Source organism: Polypterus senegalus, chromosome 4 (assembly GCF_016835505.1).
Source record: "Polypterus senegalus isolate Bchr_013 chromosome 4, ASM1683550v1, whole genome shotgun sequence".
In the NCBI taxonomy this organism is placed as follows: domain Eukaryota; kingdom Metazoa; phylum Chordata; class Cladistia; order Polypteriformes; family Polypteridae; genus Polypterus; species Polypterus senegalus.
The window spans coordinates 98,974,185-98,993,976 of NC_053157.1; the positions used below are offsets into that span (position 1 = coordinate 98,974,185).

The 19,792-nt window shown below is 38.1% G+C and overlaps 1 protein-coding gene across 6 annotated transcripts in view; it reads left to right on the forward strand.

The window, feature by feature from the left end:
• The window catches only part of ints10 (integrator complex subunit 10), a 266,775-nt gene that overhangs the window by 140,067 nt on the left and 106,916 nt on the right, over window positions 1-19,792 (forward strand). For all 6 annotated transcript variants that reach the window (XM_039751082.1, XM_039751083.1, XM_039751084.1 and 3 more), the window contains 2 exons: window positions 6,615-6,768; window positions 16,983-17,065. In XM_039751082.1, the coding sequence (XP_039607016.1) occupies window positions 6,615-6,768; window positions 16,983-17,065 (237 nt within the window). The remainder of the gene's footprint in view (window positions 1-6,614; window positions 6,769-16,982; window positions 17,066-19,792) is intronic.

Below are 19,792 nucleotides of genomic sequence, written 5' to 3' on the forward strand. Positions count from 1 at the left end.
TGTGTGTGTGAGAGAGAGAAAGAGAAAAGCAATTCCCACTGAAATAAAGCCTTGTGTGTTTGTTTTTTTTCTAAAAATAAAAAAACATAACTGCAGTACGTGTTTTGAGAAATTGTTGAGATGCATTTCCAAAAAAGGGGATACCTTCTACCAAACACTATAAATTTGCAGTGGTATGGGATATGATGTCTACACGTGGTACAATGATTGCTGACAGATTAGGGAACAAAATAATGTTGATTCCAGGGTTGTGCATCATAAAGTGTTTTGGTTATCTACTGTAAAATATAGTTTTTTTGGTTTTTTAGTTGATATTGGTGTAAACAAAGGTTTTTATCATATACTTTATTTTATAAACTGGAGTATTCATTTCACTACTCTTCAGCCATTTGCATCTCCTTTATTACATTAGCTGAATAATAGCTGTTTATTTTTAGGTATGTATTTTAGGTGCCATAACTCCAAATACCCCTTAGTGCACAAGGGGTTCATTAAAATGGACACTACTTTTCGGAGTGCAGTGAGCAAGCTACTGTTTGGTACTGCAGCTTACATTTTTGAATAAGAAAAAGATCTGAAAAAGAAGATTTTTTCCATCTGCACTTAGTAAATAAGCACATCCTACCATCCATGAAAATAAAGCTGTAATGTTAGATGGTGCATGCTCAAAACTTATGGCCCAATGAGGCTGGATCTTGCCCTGGAAACATTTTGGACAATCTAAACGAGACAGATGTTCTCGATTAAAGATTTTAAGTTGAATAACTGTATGTTTTGCGCATATGGAGATGTGCATTGCTACCTTCCACTCCCTTTTCTGAATTGTTGAGTGTGAGATCCTTTTCCCACTGTACTCTGGCATCTTTGAAAGGGAGGGACTTAAAAATGTTTTTATTTATTGCAGAAGTGCTGTCTGATTCCTCAAGACTGATCAATATTTCTTCTGGAATAGAAGTAGGTGGGAGGTGAGGAAAATTGGGCAGATTTTGTTTAGCAAAGTTTCTAACTTTCCAAATATTTGATTGGATTGAGGGGATTGACCTGGCCATTCTAACAATTTGATTTTCTTTCTTTGAAACCAATTGAGAGGTTCCTTTGCTATATGTTTTGGGTCGTTTTCGTGCTGGAAGCTCCACCCACGTCTCATCCTCATCACCCTAGTGGATGGCAGCAGATTTATTTCAAGAATCTCTCAGTACATGGCCCCATTCATCGTTCCTTCAATTACATGAAGTACTATGAGATAAGAAACAGCCCCACACCATAATGCTTCCACCTCCAAACTTCACTTTTGGTATAGTGCTTTGCGGGTAATGTGCAGTGCCATTTTGTCCTCCTTAACATGTGTGTGTACTGTAGTATGTAGTATGATAGCCAAAAAGTTTAACTTTGGTCCAAATGTTGTGTAGCAATTTTTAAAAGAGCTTCAGCATGCCCTGTCTTCAGTAAAGGAGTCTTGTGGGGTGAGTCAACATAGAGACCATAGGAGTGCATTACCTTTATGTTTTTTTCTGTAACAATTGTACCTGCTGCCTCCAGGTCTTTCTGAAACTCTTTCCAAGTGGCCCTTGGGTCTTGGGCTATTCGTCTGATTATCTATCTGACTCCCTGTTCAGAAATCTTGTGAGGAGCACCTGTGCATGGCTGATTGCTGGTTGTGTGATGTTTCTTCCACTTGCAGAAAATGTCTCTAGTGCTTACTGGAAGATTCCTAAATTTTGAAATACATTTGTAACTAGTTTTATTAATATGGTTTGCAACAATCAGGTTGTCATGCATTACAGTCTTGTGATAATATGCAACCCCGTGCATTATTAGTTAAAGTGACGCTAAACTGAACATTATCGCTTATATGAGTAAAAGTACGCCAGCATAAAAGGAGAGTGCTTACTGTTTTTGTGTTGAAGGCCTTCCTGTGGAAATGTGGGGCTGTCCCAGCACGTGCACACTACAACAAGCGATGGGTCTGAGCACACATGGAGCCTGTATAATGGCCAGTATGTGCTCCCTGGCAGGTGTTCAGTTTTATTGCCAGTGTCCTCGCAGCCTGCCCGGTGTGGGCAGTTTGATGTGTGGTGCGCCTGGAAAAATAATGCTGGTGTTTGCATTTGTAAGAAAGGATAAGTAAGAGAATCACGTATTTTAAGTAAATAAGGCTTACTTAACAAAGGGAAGTAAACCTGTGTGCTTGAACTCAGCACAGCCATTGATGGGCTCTGTGAATCTTACATGTGAGTGTGACCAGCAGGGGTTTAACTTTAAAGAGAAAGTGGCATGAATGTGCCAGCGTTTACCCGGCTTTGTGGATAGAATAGCCGGGGCTAGCAGATTGGCTGGATAATCTTGCCAGTTATATTTAAGCAGTAGTCAGCGAACAGGGGTCGTCAGTGGACTTAAAGGTGAAGTCGGGTTAACACTGCTGAGCTATAGAAGGAGAATTGTTTTTTTTCTTGATAGCTTTGTAAATATTTTGTATACATAAATATCTCAGAGTGATAGTTTTTGTTGGACATATATATACATGTTTCGTTTTGGGATAGCTTTTTCTTTTGGAATTGGTGCAATTGTTTTTCTTTTTGTATATACGCTCACATGATTTTCCTTGTACATATTTTTTCTCTATGCTTTTCCTCTTGAGGAGCTTCCTGAGCAAGGGATAAAGGCTGAATAGTGCCTTTAAATTTGTACTTTTTGAATAGAGAACTGTAGGAATGCACACTACTTACTATAAATACACATTCTTCTGTTTTTTGTCTTTTTGTTTTTATTTGCTTTTTCATGGAGTGTCAGCACTAAAGGTCTGTGAAACTACCCACCTGAAACTGCTGTGTTTTTTGTACAACCCTGTTGTAAATAAAGTTGCACCTTTTACCCTTCAGTTTTGGTTTGTGTTTCTTCTCTCCTCTGAGACTGTTCGGCTTGTGAACTATTAGATATCCAAAGTGTAGGTTGAGACCACTTTCCCACTCACAAATTTCACAATATGGAGAATGGCATTCTATTATAGTTAGTGCAATGTGTAAAGAACAGTCATTATTTTGCTTTACAACTGGATGAGTCTACTAACGTCTTGAACTTGGTCCATCGGCAAGTAGAAATCAGGCGCTGTTAGCTAGCCATGCTCGAACCGAAGGACAGGAGAACACATTTTGGATAAACTTAACACTTTTTTAAAGGGTGCATGAACTTACCTGCACCAAATGGATTGGCATTTATAATAAATTTGCCAAATCAGTGTCTGGAAGTGACAATGGCATAGTGACCAATATTCAGGCAGTTGCTCCTGATGCAACTTGAACCCACTGTACAAAGGGGGGCTTTCGCTACAAACCACATTTCAGCCAGTCTAAAAGAGGTGTTGGACAGGACAGTAATGATTGCTAACTTAATTAAAACTAGGCCACTGACTTTAAGAATACTTTCAGTTTTGTGCAATGAAATGAGAACTGATTATGTATGAATTTTTCAGTGTATTGGCTTTCACAAAGTAATGTTTTAAGCTATTTTTTTTAGTTAGGAGATGAGATTAAATTATTCCTTCATCTATTCCCTGCTTCAGACAACTTGCCTGACGGACATTGTCTCTTGTTCTTAGGCTACCTTTTTGATATGTTGTATTGATTAAGTGACTAAAATATCAGCATTCAGGGTTTAACCACTAATGTTATATTTAGTGTGCATGATAAAATGAAGGCAATAATTGAAAAGCTTGCATTTTTGTCTCAATGTCTAGAGGAAAGCAGTATCTAAATTTTCGTTCTCAAAATGAATTTTTGTATGCAAAACCGCTTGGCAAACTGTGTCAAGCAAGACATCAATAGCATCTCACATGTCTGATTATGTAGTTACATATGTACTTTCAAGCGATTAACCATGCAACATTTTCACAATCCTTTCAATTGTTGTGCCATATAGAAGGAACCAGAATTGAACTTTGTGGCAAACCTTTTGTAATTTGCAGATTAATGTGGATTCAGCAAGATTAATTTTTCACCCCAATACACATCTTCTACCTTAAAATGAAAAGGTATACAGGGCAATGAGGCAGAACATTAATGCTGCATAAACACACGGCAGTAAAGTCATGATCCTTCATTTCATTAGTGACAGTATAGTTTTCATTATGTGAGAGGATTGATGTGGAAATGGATGGTGAAAAGAGAGGGACGCAGAGATGAGAGAAAGTGTTACTGTGTTTAATATGTAAGAATTCAGATTATGATTACTTGTAAAATATTTGTTTTTGTAAATAAAAAAGATCACAATGAGTAGTACTTGTAGTTGAAGGTTTTAAAGGTGGAGTGTGTTTTAAGTGAAAAAGGAGAAACGGTAATTAGAAATATCCAACTGTTAACTTTAAATACTTCTTGCAGATCTTAGTCAATAGCAAAGTGGAGGAGCATCAAATTGGCACAGGAAGTTAAGTGTAAAAAAAAACTCACACACTGACAGTGGCAGCCCTGTTGTCTGTTAAATTTATCTTTGTTAATTTTGTTTATTTTACCTGCACTATTTGTTTTGTCTGCCTAAAGTAAAGTTATCTCTGATGGAGAATTGTAGGAATCACCAGGTAGAGGGGTCTTGTCATCTTACTGAATAGGGGGGGGCAGCTTGATGGCCAAGGTCTCCAGGACTCAAATCCAAATTGTATTATGATATCATCTAGTTTTAAATTCTGCTCTGTATGTGTATGGTTTCTATTGCACTTTTATATTGAATTGAGGATTACTTGTATTTTGTTCTGTGTATTGTACTGTATTCACCCCTTTTTTTTTGACACCCACTGCATGCCCAGCTTACCTGGAAAAGGGACTCTCTTTGAACTGCCTTTCCCAAGGTTTCTTCCATTTTTTTCCCCTAGAAAGGCTTTTTTGGGAGTTTTTCCTTATCTTAGAGAGTCAAGGCTGTGTGGCTGTCAAAAGACAGGGAATGAATGTTAAAGACCCTTGTGGCACTTCTTGTATGACTTTGGGCTATATACAAATAAACTGTATTGTATCGTAGTGGCCAACACCTCATTAGGATTATGCCACTCCTTCAAAAGATTAACATATAGGATCTGAACCTTATGGTTCACTGGGCCCATTCATTCCTCCACCACCTAAGCACCAAGCCATTTCGCCAGAAACGTATGCAGGGCAGTTGGGATGAAAACAAGAACCATATCACCCTTTTTGAATTTTTAAACTCTGGTTTACTATTAGCTAACACAACTTGATAGCCGACTAACAAAACTACTCCACATCTCTGCCTAAGTTCATCCAGTAAAACCGTTTTGAATTGCGATTGCTCATTTTCTCGATGAGAGCACAAACTGTTCAATCAGCGAGCCTGCAATGCAATCGGAAATCAACCGATACAAGAAACGGTTCTTAACTAAAAAGTGTAGAATTTTGAAACCAGGGCCCTCCCACTCTTCATAGTATCATTCATCTGTGGCATGTGCATGTTTAAATGCAAAATCTAAGCTGGAAGCTGCTATCAGTTTTTTGTTAACGTGCAAACTCCAGCTGCGTGTCAGCCAATGCAACAAAATGCTGCATCTGTTTCTGGGGCAGGATGTAGAAATAGTAACTGATATTAATACTTATCGTAGATAATAATCTTAATTGGAGTATTAAAACAAAAACAAACACTCTACATGTCTTCTCTGTAAACTACATTTAAAGTAGACAAGGATGTTATGTTGTTCCTTGATTGCAGTGTGATCCATTCAGTCATCACTTTCATCTTAATTGCCTGGATTGTCTGATGACTCAGAATTTTAAAAAAGCTCCATCAGATTACTAGACATTAAGCAATAGGTATTGGTGCTGCCATTAGTGATTAGGTAAGTGTGTGTCAGATGAGGATGTTACACACAAAATTAGTAAAACGAGTAAATTAGGGAGGATAGTCACTTTAAAATCCCATACAAATTGTTCAAAGAAATTCCTCTCTTCCTAGTGCGCTATATGTTCTTTTAATACGGTATATTGGAAATAATAAAAATGTTCAAAAGCATAGATTTTTTCATATGTATCATGAAACTGTTAGAAATAGCAAAGAATTTGCTTTCAAATGATGTAAATATTTTAGAATATCTGTGTGTTTTAACCTTTCTTTGTGTCTGTTCATTGGATGCAACTGAAAAGGCAAATTGCAGGTATTCTTGTTTAAATATGACTAAATAAAAGCCATGAACCTATTGAAATTTATTTTCTAATGTATGTAATAATAAAATGTAATGAATTCTACATTCCAACAAATGAAATGGCACAAACATTAGCACTACTGCTAAAAAACCTATAGCAAATGACTTGAAAGGAAAAGTTAAACAGTAGAAAATCAATATATTTGTATAAGATGTTTTCTATTCTCCTGGTAGGTACTGTTTGGCATTAAAAAATAAAAACCTATTCAGAGTATCCTTTATTGATTTTCAATAAAGATTTGATAAAATAAGATATTAAAAATTGATATTGCTTTTCTGTTTATACATGCCATTATAATATGGTCTGAGGATTACTAGGTTGTGAATATATTTGTTCAGTTGATTGCCACTAATTGTTATTCATTTTATATTGTATATAGCTTATCAGTCATATTTCCTAATATTCTTTTCTCATCCATAGAGTTCAGATGATGAGGAATGTTCTATAAAGTTACGGGGTCGTCATATTCTTGTAAACAAAACTGAATTTCCTGACTCTGCAGAAATGTTGGAGTGCTTCAGAATTGCCCGTGAGAGCTGGGAACTACTACACACGCAGGATGCCTTAGAGAATGGTACATATCGACTAAAATGACTGTTGGTTTATTGTTGTTTTGCTTTGCAAGTAGTTACCAATAGTGTAGTTTGCATGTTATTTTACATGTTGGTGCTCACTAACAGGTAATAATTGCAGATTCAGCTTGAGTTAAAATGACACACAATCTCTATACTCCCAAGTGGCTGTTGTTAATCCAGTGTTCAGTTCCTGTGCCTTCTCATTGCAGTATGCTAGTCTTTTTGAAATGTTTATAGATCTCACAAAGGGCACTGGATGCTCACCCTCACTGTTGATTAGCTTTTAACACTAGAATCTCTGAAACCTACAAAAATATTGTTAATGCCGGGCCATCTTTTATTCCCTTGCACGTCCTCATTTTGCAAATGTGTTAATCAGCACAAGCAGCCTGCTATCCCATCCCCCACCGAAGCAGCTGAAGTCAAGTGAGATGCAAAATTATCACACCTGAAGTCTCTTTCTCTGGGAGTTAGGTGTCTAGAATTGTATAGGATAAATAATATATAATTATTTGGAATACATACATTTCATGTGTGTTCCGTGTTTAAAACGATCTGTGTAAATGTAGGATGCAAAAATGTACACCGGGTGTTAATCAAAAAAAATCAAATGTATTTTTTTATTATGTAATAGTAACAGTAATAGCAACCCACTACTCAAAATGGTAAATGAGTGGAGGACCTGGGATTGAACCTACAACCTCTTGATTATAAGACAGCAGTTCTTACCTCTGCACCAGCCAAGGTGACTTATTTACTTTGTGCTGATTGATATTTGGGCTTTGGTTTTTACACATTGACAGCAACATGAGAATTTTCTTTTTCCTCAGTTATATTCTTAAGTAAAAGCGCACTTGTTGTGTTATACCTTTTCTGAAAGTAATTTGATATTTGGACTTTAGTCTTCACCCATTATACACTTCACGTCAGCATTTTAGCATCTATACTAATAAAAGGAAAAGCCCTCACTGACTGACTGACTCACTGACTCATCACTAATTCTCCAACTTCCTGTGTAGGTAGAAGGCTGAAATTTGGCAGGCTCATTGCTTACAGCTTACTTACAAAAGTTGGGCAGGTTTCATTTCGAAATTTTATGCGTAACGGTCATAACTGGAACCTACTTACGTACAAATATACAGCCATAGCCTGCAGCTCGGTTGCCGTGTGAGGTGGAGTTGCGTCTCTCATCGTCACGCCTCCCACATAATTGAGTGCCTACCCATATAAGGCCGTCCGTCAGCAGCAATCCAATAGACATGCTGCCGCTAAATATTTGCGAGTGAAGGACTGTGCTTATGCAAACGAAGATGAGATGGTCAGAGATAGACTAGTGTTTGGCACAAACTCAGCGAAAGTGCGAGAGAATCTTTTAAGTGCCGGGTCTTAGCTAACATTAAATAAAGCCGCGAACATCGCAAGATCGCACGAGATAGCACAAGCACAGCTGAGAACCTTCGATACATGTACTCCGAGCGGCTCACATGAACTGACTTTGCAGGACTGGGAAAGGTAAACCCGTGCATGCAGTGTGTGATGTCTAAGATAAAGAGGAAGACAAGCTTCTTATTGATGCAGTAGGAGAGGAACAACCCTCTGAAGCTGAACAAGCCTTTGTAGACATATCAATAGGAAAGCAAGGTGTAAAGCTTAAGTTTAAATTATGTTCGTAGACACTGCCGCTAAATATTCGCAGGCAAATCCACAACTTAATACCGGGAATGCCTGTTAAACATCTTAGGTTCACGAGTACCAATTTGGGTAGTGATCACTTCGATGAATGAAACCTGTTATCTTTACAACGGTTGACAACGAAGATGAGATGGTCAGGGATAGACTAGACAAACACGGAATGTAACTTGAACACAACACATCCTCCAAATACGAACCTGATTAAAAGAAATAATGATAATCAAATCCTTGATGACAGCAACACTCATAAAAGTCACAAAACAATTACATCGACAATCATGTTACATTATTTTTAAAATGTTTCCTTTTCTTTTTCATAACTTCTTTAACACACTACTTCTCCGCTGTGAAGCGCGGGTATTTTGCTAGTTATTACTATAGCATGATAAAAGTTTCTGTTTTGGTTATGTGTTCATCATTTCTTGCCTTGCATTTCCTGTCATCCTACATTTACACAGATCATTGTAGACACGGAACACAAATGAAATTTATGTTTATTATTTACCTTATACAATTCCAGACACCTAACTCCCAGATAAAGTCTTTAGCTATGAGAATTTTGGTTTGACTAAACTTCAGCTGCCTCAGTGGGGGATGGGATAGCAAGCTGCTTGTGCTGATGGACACATTTGCAAAATAAAGATGCTGATGAGGAGGAGCAAGGGAATTTAAGGTGGATTGGCATTACAGATATTTTTGTAGGCTTCAGGGATTCTCGTGTTCTCAAGCTATGAAAAGTATTTATCTGCACACGGGTTCTGCTGATGTGGTTTACAAGTGGCTTCACCAATTCTGACATTAAATGCAGGTGAATGGTAAAGACCTATTGTAACCCAAGTGTGTATTATCATTTTGCAAGTGGGCACTATATGCCTTTTATGTTAACATCATTGAAGCATATACCCTCTCATATCTCCTCCTGAACTCTACAGAGTGTAATTAATGAATTATCTGTTCTGTGCAACACTACACCAATTTTGTCAAAACACATTGTCAGCAGACAAACATCCAAGGAGTATCATTAGCACCATGATTTGTACTGCCAATGTGTGTCATATTGAATACTTTGAAACATCTTGTTTGTATTTTCCTCTCAATTTGGTATCATTACACATTTTCTTTCTGATCCATAGAAATTAATTTAACACTAGAATTACCAAAGCCTATGAAAAAGTGGAAAAAAAATGCCAACTTTTACACTACACTTTTTACACTATTACTGTTACAGATGCAAATCAAATGTATGTTTTTATTGTATGATATTAACACTAAGAGCAGCTCACTAATCAAAACTGTAAATTTGCGAGGCAGCCAGAATCGAACCGGTGGCTTCTTGATTATAAGTCCTGCAGTTCTTACCGCTACACCACGAAAGCTATTGTATTATACTTGCACCTTTTGTGAAAGTGTTTATTTGATATGTGGACGTTTCCATTTTAACAATGTGTTGTGAAAAGGCCCTATATAGGCGCCTGACCCAGCACAAAGAGACAGGAAGGCACGTGTAAAAATAACACATTTATTGTCTTCACCTGTGGGGCATGTCTTCTCTGTGTCCCACAGGCATAGCACAGTCCCAAAAGCTCAAAAGTAAATACACCAAAACAAAACACACTGGTCTTCACCACCACTCCTCCCTGCAAGTGTCCTCCTCCCCTCGACTCTGGCTTCCGGAGTGCTGGATGCTGGCTCCTTATATAGCCCACCTGGAAGTGCTTCAGGTAATAAATAACTTACTTTAGGCTGCTCTTCCGGGTGTGGCTGCTTTCCAGCCCACATGGGCTCGTTAAGCCATGCAGCTCCCCCGACGGTGGCCACCGAGTTCAACAAGGCTGGGCTCTGAAGCCCCATGCCTGTGTCCCTGATGCAACCCAGGAGGGCTGCCACCAAGCGAAGTAGTGTGTAGCCCATGGCAGTTCCCCCGGACCAAGTGTCAAAGTGGCGTCCCAGCCGGGCATCCATCGCAGTGTTTACATAGATTGTTGTAGACACGGAACACACATAAAATGCATGTCTTCCAAATAATTATATATCATTTCCCCTCTCAAACTCCAGCACTTCACTCCAAGATAATCAAGGCTTGATCTGGGAGCGCTTTGTGGCCTTTCTGCGTTAGTCGGGGGATGGTATAGCAGGCTGCTCGCTGCTTGTCTTGATCGACACATTTACAAAACAAAAGACGTTGACGCAGAGGTGCAAAGGAATTTTAGGTGGGCCGGAATTACAAGTTTTTCCGTAGGCTTTGGTAATTCTAGTGTTAATACATTGAAAAATATACAGTATAATACCAACAAAGTCAGACAGTTTAACATTTATTTGACTGTGTGCATCCAATGATAATTGATTGTTCCAAGCGACTCTGCTGTTATACAATACTAGCCAACCCGCAGCGTAGCATACGCCGCATAATCAGGCCGCTGTTTAAATGATTTTTAAGCACAGAGGAAAAAATAAACATTTGAAAAATCCGTAATTTAATAAACCACCAAGAAAAGTAACATTGCAACAATGCACGCTACGAACCAACATACAATTGTCCGTGACTGAAAACCGGAGGAGCGCCGTCGCGCCTTCTCCTTCCAAAGCAAAGGACGGGGTTGAACGGTGCTCGTTCAGTATGCACTGCCCGCTTATGTGCCCGCCCCCAACTCCCTACCTGAGTCGCTTTCGTCTGTGTATAGTCCACACGCACCTGTGAGTCACGTTGACTGTTAATTTTCCAAACACCGCGTAAGTCGGTTTCCACGTTGATTTTTCATTGTTCTTTGCGGTTCCGGCTGCTTTTTATATATAATCCACCAAGTCACCCGACCATGGGGGGGGTTTACAAAGGGTAGGGACGTAATCAGTGGGAGCGTATGACCAGCACGTACTGGGAATTTCTCGTTCGTGGGGAACAATTGCAAGCCACGGTCTCCATCACGAATGGGGTTCAACGGGTTACGCACGGCTCACCGCGCCGGGTAGACACACGTTGATCCATTCAATGTAGCGCACATGCAGTACCGGACATACAAGTGCATCACAGAGCTGTTAATGCTCAATCTCACATGGCTTAAAGCCACTTGTCCATCTAAGAATTTGGACGCCAACCGCTGTTGGGTCATGTAACTATTTGGCAAGTGGGAGTCTCATTCGTTTTCGGAAATAACCAGCCAAATCGCTCCACCAACTAAGAACTGCCATGCACCACCACCCACAGAATCAAGAAAGAGCTATCAATCTGTCAATCCTCTCCGTGTCTGGGCCGGGTGAGGTTTCCTGTGTCAAATGAAGTGAAAGGCTTCACACCTGGTGGTGCCCTTCCGTCAATTCCTTTAAGTTTCAGCTTTGTAACCATACTCCTCCCTGAACCCAAAGACTCTGGTTACCCGGTTGGCTGCCCTGTTGCGGGGGCCTGCATTGGTGAAGCAGGTGAGATGTTAATGAAACAAAGGCACAGGGCTTATTGGTTTTTAAAGACTGCTTCCTTCATTGGGGTTTAACCAATGCACGGAACGAACCAACACACAATCGTCCGTGTGGCGCGGAGGGTGGAACGGGAGGAGAGGAGAAGGACATCCACTCTGCTCCATCCGTCATGCTAGTCTGCGGATTTCTCGTTCAGTATGCACTGCTTGCTCATGTGCCCACCTCCAACTTGTCACTCGAGTTGTTGTCGTCTTTGCACAGTCCAGATGGACCTGTGACTCACGTAGACTTTTCATTGCTCTGTGCGGTTTTTTGCTACCTTTCTATATATAAATCCACCAAGACACCCGACCACGGTAGTAGCTAGGTGGGAGGGGGGTGTGTACAAAGTGCAGGAGTATCTAAGAAGAGGCATGTTTGTTGCGGATGCGAATTGCTGTTTGTAGCATATAGAACAGTTTGCCAGGGTGCACGTGGTCGTGCGTCGTAACCGAAAAACTCGTTTTTTAAAGACTGCTTACTTTATTGTGTTTTAACCTCAGTTGTAAAGGAATGTTTTAAGGATCCCATGGGATACCCCTCGTAAACCGTTTTACACGCTGCATATGGCGATTCACCTCCGCGAGAAACATGCCTCTATTAACAGTCGACGTGGGTCGGAGCTGCATGTTGCCTCTACGACAGACGAATATAAATGACGCCATTTTTTCTGTGTCGTCGCGTCTGAGTTAGTGTGCGTGGCTCTGCGAGTTGTCGCATCCAATGGTCTTGGAGTTGGTGGGCGTGGCTCCTTTCTGCGTGCGCCATAGGTGTCTAACTTGTCGGTGGCTTAGTGAATCCACGCCCCTTCCGGCGTGCTTTCCATGGTCGTCTTGCCTTAGTGAATTATATATATAGATGAATAGTTTAGAATGCTGAAAGCAAAGTGAAAAGTGTTCTATATTAACAAGTTGTGCTAAAAATGAATATATATAATATAAAAGTAACTTTAGGTAAGGTCAGTGAATGGCCTAAAAATAACAGCAACTAAATTGTCATTTGTACTTTTACATAAAATTTCTTCACACTAGTATTGCAAATAATTTTATAATTTCCCTTTTTTAACCTAAGCTATAATACAGTATAGTACGGAAGTGGCATAAAGGAACACAAAAAAATTAACCTAGGCTGATGTTAGCTCACCCAGCAGTACAAGTTAACATGAGTAGGTAATGTAAAAAATAGTATTAAGTTTACAGAAATGAAGTCCTATGAGACAATATTAAGTTCTGCCTGCAATTAGATGTGTGTTCTTGGTCATGCAGTCTCTCTTTCATCTAATCATGCATCTGTAGCTGAGAACACAAAGAGCAAAGCAATATTTATTCTTATAGTACATGTTCATACATAGACTGAAACTCAAAGTGCTTTACAAAATGCCAAAGAAATAGTTACAAGAAAAGAAAAACTAATTAAATTAGGTAAGAATAATGAATAAGTAACAAAAAAATAAATCAGTATTGGCTTACATAACACATGCATAATTAGTAGAAAACTTAGAGTCCTTTTAATATTGTATTGTAAGTTTATAAAAAAAAGTATGATTTTAAGCTCAGATTGCCATTTAGGACAGAAAAAAAACAACACAAAAAAACTGATAAACTATAGGAAAAAAAATCTAAATCTACAAGGGTTCCAAGGCTAAAGATAACCCAGGCCTAACTGGGCATTTTACCTAACATAAATGTAATTAGCATGTCCTTTATTATTTTCAGGCTTTGTCCCAGATACTTCTATGTAATAGATCTTGTGGGCAACCAGAACACTCAGCTTCATTTGAGCATAACAGGGTGGCCACATAGTGCCTTAAGTCAGGTTGTGGTGGCAAAATGGAAAATAAAGCAGGGAGAGGTAGAAATTAGTAAAGATTGCTCATCCATAAATAATATGATGCAAGTGTAGTCTATTGAGTGTTCTAAAATGTAGCTATAAAAAATCCTAATTTAAAAAGGTGGTTTTAACAGCTTTTTTTGAATGATTTGGACAATTAAAGCCCCAGGAATTTATAGCATTTGAAATCTGAAACAATTTAGCTCATCCAATGTAAAACTGACAGGTCTAATGGCACATAAGAAGCCCTGAAGTTGGGGCACATGTAAAAAAGGAACAGATTTGGATAATCAAAGCACCAGGTTTTTGGAGCATTTGAGATTTGAAACAGTTTAACTCGTCCATTAAATATTAAACTTTAGTAAGTTTTTTTTTTTTTTTTTTAACCAGCTAATAATGCATACATAAATTTGACAATAGAAAATGTTCCAAACTTAGCAGACAGATTTTTTGACAAACCACATTTTAAAACTGTGTTGTTTCAAAAACAGCTTTTAAAGAGCTTGTTGAAAATACCCGGAATTATCTTAAAATTAATTAATTCATCTGTAAAAATACTGTATAATAATGTTTGAATTTTTATTTTTACTATTTATTTTAAGCAGAGAAAATGTAACAGAATAAATTTAGAATGTGCACATGGTAAGATAAATCATGTAGTCCATGATGATAAAATTCTTTATAAACCCTATGCTGAAATTCCGCAAAGCTAATAACACCACAATTAATTGTTACACTGGGACAATTTCCATATCTATCACTCATTAAAGTTCAAGACTTGCATTATAATTAGAAATTTTTGAATTCCAATGCTAGTTTACCTAAATGGAACCTGGGCAATTACTTGATTTATATACCATTATTTGAAATTTGCTATGCTATAGATATCGAGTATTATAAAATTTTGGTGTTATTAGTATTGACATTGTTACATCCCTAGTCTACAGTTAGAGATTGCTCATTTTCAATGTAAATTTCCATTTATTTATGAATCTGCCCTGAACACATTTTCTAGTTTAGCCTATATTTTGAAGTCAGTAATGAAATCAACCTGCCTTTGTAAGCCAAAATGTCAAACTTAATATTTAGCAGCATATTTTAAAAATCTGTGCATTATGGCACAGGGAGGGATTCAAGCCTGAAAAACCTTTCACACTTATATTATGTAATAATAGATTTAAGGGAAGAATTACAGTATAGTATCTATGAAAGTAAATGTCCATAATACTCGGCAGTCGCAAGGTACTCATCTTGTTAGTAAGCAAGTACATTTTAAAAATGTCTTTTGTTATTAAAAATAGTTTTTCTTCATTGTTACATATTTTAAATAACACAGCATATCTTTTGAAGTGGTCTGCATGTCCAGCATGTAGGAAATAACAATAATGAAAAATTAACCAACCTAAAGTAGAATTAATTTGTGTATTTTTCTAAATTTGCTTTAAATGGTTTTAGAAAATGATTACTTCAGAATTTGAACAATAATGTATCCGTAAATCAACAATTTAGTCTAATAGTCAGGCTGATTATTGCTGTTTTTTGATGGCCATTAACAAGATGATTCTCTCTTATTAGTTTAATTTGTTCCTGGAATTTTAACAAAGCTGTGACTATTTATTAATGCAGCTTCTTGTCTGAAGAAAATTTTAAAATGATATCTAATACAGAAGTCAGAATAAATCCTTAAGAACTGGAGTCGTTTTTAGATCTTTGCAGAAGTACTGTTTTGAATTAGCTGTACACTCATGTTTTGTACAAACTATCACTAAAGCATTACAGTAGTAATTTTTGCATATGTGATTACTAGGAAGTTATCTTCATATAAATTCACTTCATGTTGACATTTTTAAGATTAAGAAATCATATATTAGATACCTCTGGGGGATTCTGTCAATCTAAAGTATAAACTGATTTACTTAAGAGTTGTCACCCATTTAAATAAAAAAAAAGTTTTTTTATCTTACTTTTGTCTCATTAGCATCTGCCTTGATTGTATTGTTTTAGAACAGACTGTGATAAGAGGTCTGTGGCGAAGTGTGGTTTAAAATAAATCCCGCTCCGGGACTGTTTGTGCAGTCATGTGCAAATGCGAGTGGGTGCTTCATTCACACCTTGAAGTAGTTGGAGGGCAGCACCTGCACCTATTTGGCAGTGTATAGATAGGGAGCTAGCATATCAGAGAATGAAATCAAAGGCAAGAGATGAGAGATGAGATCAAATGTGAACAATGGAAAACCATGAGTGAGCACAGATTTTTTGGTGTCTGAGAGCTAGCGAGCGAGAGAGAGAGAGGCAGAGTAGTCAGTAGTCCTGCTGAAGAGTGAAAGGTCAGCGCACTAGGGGGTAGATCCCAACTGATTTAAATGGAGGAACAGGTTTGATGGGGGTGGAGTCCTCCTTAGGGATCCAAGGGATGCCAGGGGTGGGAGAAGGAAGACAGGAGGACAGCCAACTCTGAGCGATCTGGCAGATGCCAGCCACTGGAGGCAGCCAAGGTGGGGGGTCTGCAAAAATGACTATAGCTGCAGGATTCTAAGCTTGCTCAGCAAGCCATAGGGTGAGCTGGGGAAACAGATAGAAAGTTGCGCTGGGCTTGGTTAAAGAATGGGGGGGAAGAACAAGGATCTGATGACTGTGTTGTTTTACTTTGGTTTTATCTTTGTATTTATTTGGTTTTCAACTCACTGATGGTTCACTGATTTTATTGTATTTTTGAAGGGGGTCATTTTTTTGCATTGCACTGTCGGGCACTATTTGCATGTTGTGATTTAATAAAAGCACTTGCCACTTTTGCCCCAACCCCTTGCTGACTATGTGTGTCCTCATTTACTCGGCTCATCTCGGTTTACGAATATGAAAGATTCTGGGTTCAAGAGGCTCCCGGAAGCAACCAGGGAACTTGGAGCCGACCTAGACCACCACACAGACGCAGAGTGTATTGAATGTGAACAAGTAGTTTTGGAAGGAGAGTGAAAAAATCACTGAAAAGATAGGTCTGGTGTGTAGAAAATCATCATAAATAGTACATATGGCAATATTAATTTTGAATTCAAAAGAAATTGCAAGTGTTAGATTTTTTGTTAACATGCAGAACCACAAGAGAAAACTTCCTGATGCTTAGAGGAAACTTGACAAGTAGAAGTATATTGTAAATACATGACTTGTTAATTCAGTGTGTATATTGCTGTATTTGTTATTTCAGTAAACATTAGATTATTTTTGTATTTTTATTTATTTTCAGAGTTCAAGAGAATTTGTTTATCATGGAAAACAGACTCTTGGTTGTGGCTGAGGATATTCCTGACAGACATGATTATTTATCAGGTAATGGGCATTTCAAATGTTTTTGTTGCAGAACTTTTTTGTGTGTGTGCATCAGCAGAGAGTCAAACAGACACACAAAAGTAACTACTGACATCACGAGTGGTTCTTTCTTTAAATGACCTGTAACATTTTACTGAAGGTAATAACTGAAAGGTATAGTTACCTGGATAATAGTAGTCTGTGATTATTATAGAGGGGATGAGTTACATTTATTACTCATATGGGTAAAGAGCTAGATAATCACCTTCACTTTGTTTGTTTTGTTGGAAGTAGGCTGATTGCTAGAGCAAAAAGTTCTCAAAGTGTGGTTTGTGGATTATCTGTGGTACACAGAGTGGCATTTATCATATGTAAGTGACATTTAAATCTCCCAGATATATTAGCCTGTTATGTGCTTAAGTGATTTAAAAGCTTGAACATGCCTACTACTTCATTCTTTCATCTCTTCTTTTATTCTGGTGTATGTATTGTGTTGTTAAAATCATGCAGATCCCCAATCTCTGATATTCTATGAGAACTTCCTGAAAATGGAAGAATCCTTTTAAACAAAAGCATTGGATACTCCATTCATTTTATTTTATTTTATTTGTTTGTTTGTTTGTTAATACCAGAAAAATAAACTATTTCTTGTTGTAGTGTTATGGAAAATATTTTTCTTTTCTTACTGATTTTAAACCTTTGCTTTATGGTATCAAATACTCCCAACTGTAGAGCATTTTTTCACCTGGCCAGAATTGTCAGTCATAGCGTGCCCACTGGGTGCTTGTAGTTTTATCCACTAAGGTACACCCTTACCTGTAGACTTCATTTTGCATAGGTTATTTATTAAACCTGTGTGTTTGCATTTCTGCTTATCAGTCCTGTGAACTGTTAGTCACAGTATGTCCACAAGGCAGTTGGGGCTTCAGCCACTAAGGTACACCCTTACTCATATAGTGCTGTTTCTGTTTCTGTTACTGGCTATTTACTGAAGTTGTCCCTGTCTCTGACCTGGAATAAATAATAAGATCTTCATTTCCAGACGATGAGCCACAGGCAGAATAGGCAAGCTTTTCTTCTTTTTAATATAATTTAAGTGTAATACCATTAACTAGATGTACTATATAACTTTCACAACCTTGGCTATTGTAGCAGCAGCAGTTTTAAGATGAACTTTTTTCTCTGGCCAGATGGCATATTTCTTAGGTACAAAGCCTATCCGGAGGAGTAATCACAGCAGCTTGTGTCATTCTCAGATGGGGAAAAAGACCCTCTCTCTATGTTGTGTGGATTATGTCTAAAATACAAATTGCTAAATATAAACCAAGTAAATCTGCTAATGTCAGATTTCAGTCTGTTGGTTCAGCATTTCAGTCTATATAACAGACTCTATGTAATCCCACCTGTGGGTGTGCCTCCTTCATCAGAATGATACAGATGAAATGTAAATATAATTCTGTTCCAAATTCTAAAAATTTTGTGAGTGCCAAAGTTTTTATCCACATATTAATCACCCAACTCCTTGTCATCTCATTGTAGTCTGCTTGTCAATCCCTCTCTTTTAGCTTATTTTCTTTTCCATAATGCAGTGAACAAAGTTAAAGCAACATTTGTTTTAATAATTGCTAACCAGGATTGAAAAGACAAAGGAAACCCTAAATTGAGAGATTCCGTCACTCCCCATTAAACATCAAAATATAGCAATATTTCTGTCCTAATATATTTAAACAAGGTTGTTATCAGGATGGATAATGGAAAAGTGGCCTGAGCAGTTCAAAGAAAGAAGAGCAGATTTAGACTGATTTATTTTATATCTGGCCAGTTTAAATTTTTTCCTTATAGTACACATAATGGTTAGTGTTAGGGTTATATCTGCATAATACATTCAGTTTTGTCATTATGATTAAAAAACAGAAAAACATCAGAGGAAACAGTATGTGTTTCCAAAAACCTGGATAAACCCAAAGCATACAACACTTTGAAATACTGATATATAGCCCTTTTCAGATTACACCAATGTGATTCAGTTCACTTATTGAAAACTGCCTTTTTTGAAATGTCTTTATTCTGTTCAAGGCAGAATCAGTAAAATATCTGTTTATCAATTGACCTGGGTTCCTAAATATGTATTTGATGTAATTCTTGACTCAGTTTTTGTAACTTGGACTAGATAGACAGAGAGATTATTAATCCCCAAGGGGAAATTCTCATACTCCAGCAGCAGCATACTGATAAAAACAATGTTAATTAAAGAGTGATAAAAATGCAGTGCAAGTTAAAAAGTGCAAGGTGGAGAGAGTGAGGCAGGTATAACAGACAATAACATTGTATAATGTTAACATTTACCCCTCCCAGTCCCCATCCCCCTCAAAACCCCCCCCCAGGGTGGAATTGAAGAGTCGCATAGTGTGGGGGAGGAGCAATCTCCTCAATCTGTTGCTGAAGCTGCTCCTCTGTCTGGAGATGATACTGTTCAGTGGATGCAGTGGATTCTCCATGATTGACAGGAGCCTGCTCAGCATCCGTCGCTCTGCCACAGATGTCAAACTGTCCAGCTCCGTGCCCATATTAGAGCCTGCCTTCCTCACCAGTTTGTCCAGGCGTGAGGCGTTCCTCTTTTTTATGCTGCCTCCCCAGCACACCACCGCATAGAAGAGGGCGCTAGCAATAACCGTCAGATAGAACATCTGCAGCATCTTATTGCAGATTTTGAAGACGCCAGCCTTCTAAGGAAGTATAGTCAGCTCT